At 42.7% G+C, this 7,718-nt stretch overlaps 1 protein-coding gene across 1 annotated transcript; it reads left to right on the plus strand.

The window, feature by feature from the left end:
• Nucleotides 1-3,789: 3,789 nt before the first annotated feature.
• On the plus strand, nt 3,790-7,361 carry LOC112258308 (early growth response protein 1). Its single transcript, XM_024432602.2, has 2 exons — nt 3,790-4,487; nt 4,954-7,361. The coding sequence occupies exons 1-2, from the start codon at nt 4,277-4,279 to the stop codon at nt 6,234-6,236; spliced, it is 1,494 nt and encodes a 497-aa protein (XP_024288370.1). The 5' UTR covers nt 3,790-4,276; the 3' UTR covers nt 6,237-7,361.
• The last annotated feature ends 357 nt before the right edge of the window (nt 7,362-7,718 follow it).

A 7,718-nucleotide genomic window follows, 5' to 3' on the forward strand; every position in this document is an offset into this window, starting at 1 on the left:
TCTCTGTGTGTGGTTGTGTGTATATGTGTGTGTGTATGTGTGTATGTATGTGTGTGTGTCTGTCCGTCTGTGAGTGTGCGTGCACAATGACAAAACCTGTGTTGGCCATGACACAACTATCACCTGTATCATGTTGTAAAAACCTAAATAATGATGGCAAGATGTGCTCAGCTGAGAGAGTGACGTGGAGACAGTACAGGCCTGTGCAGCAGAGATGAGGGGAGCACTCTCCCTTTCTCTCTCTCTCTCTCTCGCCCTCTCTCTCTCTCTTTCTCTCTCACTTTCAGCGAGGGACCAGGGATTAATTACATATCAGCTGCTGAGCAAGGAGAGGGGGGAGAGGAGTAAGGGTGCGAGGGGGGAGAGGGGGAGAGGAGACAAGGGTAAGCCTGCAGTAGGGAGAAGCCCTGTCAGGGAGGGAAGCATTCCTCTCTCTCTTATCTGCTGTACTGCGTGGGCCATGCCATGGGGGACACACACTGATGCTGAGGAGAGGAGAGGGAGGGAGGGGAGGGGTTTCCCGCCTCCACTAAACCACAAGAGGAAAATACAACAACAATTTACTGGTGGATCACACCCTGTATGTATTTTATTTTTATAACTCTTAAAATGGTGGATGACCTTCCGTTTTTCCCATCTCTTATCTGAGATACTAGCCTGCATCATTTGACTTAATAGCTGCTGACTATTCAGAAGACTATCACAAATCCATTGCCAAAAGCAACATTTACTCATATTTATTTGCTGTCTCCACAACAGAGAAAATTCAATCACTGAAAAAGTATGAAGCGTGAGATGGTCATACTGCGCAACTGTAATGACTGCTGTAATAACATTAGCTGTTGGTGTTGTAAGAAACAGTAGGCTATCACATAACATTTTCCCCTAGCCACCACAATATAATTTAACAAAATGACTACCGTAAAACCTCAATTAAACATCAAGTCTCAAAGTGCCGCCTGTCCCTTTTAATAGGACTCCGGAGTGGCGCAGCGGTCTAGGGTACTGCATCTCCGTCCTAGAGGCGTCACTACAGACGCTGGTTTGATTCTAGGCTGTATCACAACTGGCTGTGATTGGGAGTCCCATAGGGCGGCGCACAATTGGCCCAGCATTGTCCGGATTAGACTTTGGCCCGGGTAGGCCGTCATTGTAAATAAGAATTTGTTCTTAACTGACTTGCCTAGTTAAATTAAATAATTAAATAATAATAGCCAAAATTTCAGCATGTTTCAAATAAACTTTGTGTCGAAATTAATTGTTTATGAAGTTACCATGAATTACCATGAATTGTTTACTAGGTGTAGAGCGGCAAATATCTACTTTTTTTGGGTGACCTGAACCAAATTCACATAGAAATGTGGGCTATAGATCTTTCATTGTCATTGAAAACAAGTCTAAGAAGCGGCATGCTGTTAAGTTTCATTTTTGCATCTTTTACTTTTGGTTTTGTACACCAGCTTCAACCAGCTGAAAATACAATATATTTGGTTATTGAAAAGATATTTCACAGTAGTTTAGATTGTACAATGATTCTCTACTCTTATACATTGCTCGTTTAGTCACAAAAACTTATATTATGAGAATTATTTGAATTTTAACAACCAGGAAATGGCGGAGTGATTTCTGCATATTGCACCTTTAATGTTGATTTGTTATGTTAACTCAAAAATATTATGTCAATAATCAGTATTTATGCCAGTAAGAAACTGCTAGTCATTGGCTGCTGCTAAAACATTCAACAATTTAGGGAGTGGTAAAAGTAAGATTTGCCTAACATGCACAGTCAAATGAGGAGAATAATTAATTATTCTGTCAAGGAAAGTTTTTTTTTCTTCTACTGTGACATTCCGGGGAGCCTTTATTAGTGCACTAACACTTTTATGAGTCTAATAGTAAATACAGTCATGATGCTTTCATCTGATTATCGAACAAATTACTTCAAAACATTTGATGAAAGCAAAGAGACATCTGTTACAAACACCAGAAGTGTTATGACATTCGGGGATTATCATTAGGCCTACTTCACAAAGGTCTATATTATTCATGGTTGCCAAAGTAAGCCATGCTTCCCCAAAAATGTGAACAATAAAAAAAGAAACAACATAGCTATTTTCCTTCAATTGGCAAGGGTTAGTGCTATCCGGGTTGCATTTTAATCCCTGGATTGAAACAGAGTCATAAAGTAGGACAAATTACATAACAACCTGTGATCTCCAAACCCAGTCACGTAGCAGCCTATAGCCCCTCTCGCACTGCGTAGCCGACTCACTGACCCAGGTAAACCTGCCAATCTCTCACTTCTTCTTTCTCATTTCATGAAGCACCATCAAACATGTGATGGCATGATGTGACAGATCAGTTTTGTCCTAGTTTACCATCGCTAATACGAAATCAAGAAAGTCTGCCAGAACCTCCGACCCAGATACGCAGATTGAAATAGGGAGCATGCTCAGTAGAGTTATCACTGCGTCGAGGGCTTTGTTGCGCCTGTCTTGACTTCAGAGAACCCGCCACAGAGAACAGAACGGAACACATCTCTATTGGATCGATCACTCTTACTTGTGTGTTCAAATAAGAACATTTTACTAAATTATATAGCTAAACCTTGCAATAAAGTTGTCTCCTTGCGCGTTCTGGAAGTCCTGCACTATTCGAGTCCCAAACGTGGGGCAACCCAGCGTCACTTTCTAACCTAACCAGAATATTCCTGTTTTAAAAATAGCTCCCGTAGCCTAGATAAGTGTCCAATAAGAAGGTAGAGCCGAGAAAGAGACTCCCCTGTATTGAATAAGAAATACCCCATAGGCAGCGGAGTTGGCTTTGGCCTTTATGTCCAATAGCGCAGAGATAAAGTTTATGATCAAAGGTCTAGTGAAATAGCTCACAATATAGTGACATTTTTTTGTGCAACCTACAAATCTTCCATAATGAACAGCGTCATGCAAGAGCATAGGGTACAGTTTGATTAGTGCCCAGAACACATGGTTTGACAAACCATCTTGCACAACGTCTCGCAAACCATCTTGCATTGAGGAGTGAGTCTTGCTCTGAAGATATATTGAAATATAGTGGAAGTAAGAATGTTTGCGGCCATTGAAATAAATGGATACTTATTGAATCAAGCTCATATTATTGTCCCAAAAGTAACACAACGACGCTATACCATCAGGCGTCGTTATGTTACTTTCGGGACAATCTGAGCTTTATTCAATAATATATGTATATGTGTGTATATGTGTATGTAAATATATATGTATATGTAGGCTATATACATTCATTTCCACTCCACATTTTGTGACATTGTTTGAGAAAATGTAATTGGGTGCAGACATTATAGTTATTGTCTCAAATCGTGCTGGATTTGAGCAGGTCTCGCACATTTATTGCCGAGCCCTGATCAGAATTACCACTGGAAACTCCTAATAAGAGCAAGGAAGTGGAAACCCACCGGAACAGGTTCGTGTGAAGGGACGACCTTATATGGCATGTCATAGCCGAGGTTTCCGGCAATGGCGGTGCGCTGTATAGATAGGAAAACTGCATTTATTCCGAAAACCACGGCAAAACAGCAGCGGCCGTCTCTTATTTCTATATATAAACTACTTTTGTTATAATATGCACCGTGTGACATATCAGATTTTTTTTAAATATTTGGATAAACAGTCTCCCGCTCTCCGCATTTACTCTGACAAACCTTCCGTGTTCTCCGCTGCGTTGCCTAAATATGGCTTTCCTCCAGTCCTTATTTGGACATTTACGTCACGGCAGGAGGCTTTATAAAGCAGTGGAATCCTCAGCCTAGTGAAACAGTCCTCGGAGCCAAATAGAGCTCATGTCAATACGCTACAGAGCAGACAGCCCCATAGTAGGCAAGTTTAGAACTTATTTTAGCACACACCAAACACGTGAACTAAAAGATAAAAGATTAATCAAAAGGGAAAACACAACAGCAACATATTTCTTAATTCTTGATCACAGTCACTCATCAGGATTATTAGAAACAAATATATGTTTTCATTCCTACCCTTCTGGAATGAATGAACCACAACATCATTTTTGAAGACTGGGACCTTTTGCAAAGACGCCAAGTTGAAAGCAGCAAAGCCTTTGGATTCCTCTGACCATCTTCCTCAACAAGAGCAGTAGCAGCATCTTTAGAATTATCCTCTAAAGACAGCTGGTAATCTCCTCTCACCTGAGACAAGCAGGAGCAGCGTCTCCACCTCCAGCTACTCTGTCTCCAGACAGCCAGAACACCGGCAGCACCAGTACCATGGCTGCAGCCAAGACAGAGATGCTCCTCTCAGCTCTGCAGACATCAGACCCACTAGGCTTCCCCTACTCTCCCATGGACAGCTACCCCAAGCTGGAGGAGCTGATGTTGCTCCACTCAGCAGGGACCACATTCCTGTCTGCCTCCACACCAGAAGGTGTAGGCTTTGGGACCGGGGAAACAGGAGACTCATACGAACATCTGAATGGAGGTAAGGGCTGCTCTAACTGTGAACTCTTTATGGTTTCATTCAGAAATATGCATGAAAATGTGCATAATCTATGAGGTTGCATTTGAGGTCTGACATAGTCTATGCAAAAAATATTAATATGTTAAGATGTTTGGATAAATTATAAATAGCTTTAAAAGTTGTTATTATTATTGTGCATAGAGCTGTACCGGTATTTGTCTTTTTTGACGATTGGATGATTTAATTTTTGCAACATAAAATGACAAAAAATGAATGAATATGTAGTATAGTTCTATGATTTAACTGATTGCGTAATTTACATGCATTTGGTAGAAATATGAGACTGTCCGCACTCGCTCCTTGGATTCTTCAATGCTCACCCCCTGGATCCTAAAAAGTATTGGGGGCTACCATCTGCAGCAAATGTAAATGTGCTTTTACACGGCAGCTGTTAAATGCTACCTGTTTGTTGTTGTTGTTCTTTCAGATACATTACCTGACATCTCTATCGGCTGTGACAAGTCTTTCATCGACCAGACCTACTCAACCCCTCGCCTGCCCTCCATCTCCTACACAGGGAGGTTCACCCTGGAGCCTGCAACCAGCTGCAGCAACAGCCTGTGGGCAGAGCCATTATACAGCCTGGTCAGTGGGCTGATAGGCATGTCCCAACCGCCCACCTCAGTTCCCCCGTGCTCCTCTGCTGCTCCGGTCAGCTCCTCCTCACACACCATGAGCTGCTCTGTCCAAATTGGTGATTCCAACCCCATCTACTCAGCTGCACCCACCTATTCTAGTGTTAGCCCTAACCTCTTCCCTGACTCTAACCAGTCCTTCCCCAGCCCGTCAAACACCTCAGTCCAGTACCCACCACCCACCTACGCCAGCAGCAAGACCTGCTCCTCCAACATGGCTCTGCCCATGATCCCAGACTACCTGTTCCCCCATCAGCAGGGTGAGATCAGCCTGCTTCCCCCCGACCAGAAGCCTTTCCAGTCTCAGAGCATCCAGCAGCAGCTCTCCCTCACACCCCTGTCCACCATAAAGGCTTTCGCCACACAGACTGGCTCTCAGGATCGTAAAGGTTCCTACCAGTCTCCGCCGGTTAAGCCCAACCGCATGCGCAAGTACCCCAACCGCCAGTGCAAGACCCCGCCCCACGAGCGCCCCTACGCCTGCCCCGTGGAGACGTGCGACCGCCGTTTCTCCCGCTCAGATGAGCTGACACGCCACATCCGCATCCACACGGGCCAGAGACCCTTCCAGTGCCGCATCTGCATGCGCAACTTCAGCCGCAGCGATCACCTGACCACACACATCCGCACGCACACCGGCGAGAAGCCCTTCGCCTGCGACATCTGCGGCCGCAAGTTTGCCCGCAGTGATGAGCGCAAAAGGCACACCAAGATCCACCTGAGGCAGGCAAAGGACAGAAAGGTGGAGAAGGCAGGGCCCACCCCCATGGCCATCCCCTCCCCAGTCTCAGGGTACTCCTCCCCCTCCACATCATACCCCTCTCCTAACTCCTCTTACTCATCTCCAGTGCTGTCTTCATACCCCTCCCCAGCGCCCTCCTGCTATTCCTCCCCAGTGCACAGCTCTTATGGCTCCCCATCAGTCAACACCATGTACTCCTCAGCCTCCAGTACATTTCAGACACAGGTTTCCACCTCATACGGCTCCCCCACAAACATTTACATCTCCCAAGTGGGCACTCCTCAGTCAAAACTGCAGTCCACACTCTCTCCAAAAAACATTGATATCTGCTAAGACTTTCATATCTTCAATTATCATTTATTTTTATTTTTGAAAAGAAGAAGGAAACAACATTGTTACCTTTTCAAATGCACTTTTACTCCCTCCGTGTCCATACAGCGATTAAAGATCATGAAACATGACAGAGAGAGATGGCCGAGGATAGAAAGGGAACTGTTTCTCTCTTCAACTCAACCTCAGTACTTCAATGAGTCTTCAGAGATCTAAAGAACATAGAATATTGGGCTTTGGTGGTACTTTTGACACTGACAACCTGAAATTTAAAAAGACTGATGGGTACGCAAACAGCCCCATGTATAGTGTACATGTGCCATGTTTCGTTTTTCATCCTTTTAAACTTATTTAGACTTACTTAGAATTACTTTTAGACTTATTAGACTTACTTTTAGACTTATTAGCCTTATTTAGACTTACTTGGACTTACTTTTAGACTTATTATCATCCTTTACATGGTATCATTTGAACTTGATGGCACCATGTTTCTCTGAATATATTTTCTCTTGTAGTAACAATGTGTGACAACTTTATTGGGGAAGAACAATGAAGTATTTGAGCATGTTAACTGTAACACTGGCATTTGTTTCTATGCTTTGTATATATCACCCACTTGTACTATCTCCCATGTTTTTTTTTTATCACCATGAAATAATGAACATTCTTCATTATAAACGTTTTGGTGGCTTTTTTGAAGCTTAGCAAACAAAACTATGTTTTGTTTATCACTCTGTGATTAGTAGCCTTAAGGTGTGAAGTGTATTTTTTTTATGGAATGTAAGAGCGATTTTAAGGGGCAATTTGGAGGAAACCGAGGTCACAGATTACACAAGAATGTAAGCAAAATAATATATTTTTTTTACAACTGAACTGTAAATACAGTATGTACGCATTCAGGAGTCAACATGTTGTTCTTACCTACTGAGTAGGCATTGGATTTTTTGTATGTTATTTACATGCAGTTCATTATTGTGTGGTTATTTTTATTTTTTGTTGTGTTTGTGAAAGCAAATGACTGTTTTTGGCTACTTAAGGCATTGAATGCGCTTAACTGCCAAAGATATTTGGTGTACATGATATCCTTCAAGAACAGGGATATTAATAAAATATCAATATATTACGATACAATTTAGTGTTGTTTTTTTCCTACTGTTTTCTCAAATCAATATTCTCCCCACTCTACCGGAGACATACATAAAAAGGAAACATCAAAGCACACATTTATTTTAGTTATTGAAAATAACATCAATCAATTTAAACTGAAGAATAGAGCATTAGGGTTATGGCAGAATGTGACATTTTATGTCCAATACCATCATACTATTTACAGAGCAGTAGCAGAAATGGCAAAGTGGCGACCCTCTTCTCCTCCCTCTCTATCTGAGAGGAATCAGACTGAGTGCTGCCGTAAGGAGTGAGATGTGTGTCTCCCTCATCTGTGGCTCCTTGGACTGTTGTCTCAGCAACCGACTTCCCTGACAC

Source organism: Oncorhynchus tshawytscha, linkage group LG09 (assembly GCF_018296145.1).
Source record: "Oncorhynchus tshawytscha isolate Ot180627B linkage group LG09, Otsh_v2.0, whole genome shotgun sequence".
Lineage (NCBI taxonomy): Eukaryota > Metazoa > Chordata > Actinopteri > Salmoniformes > Salmonidae > Oncorhynchus > Oncorhynchus tshawytscha.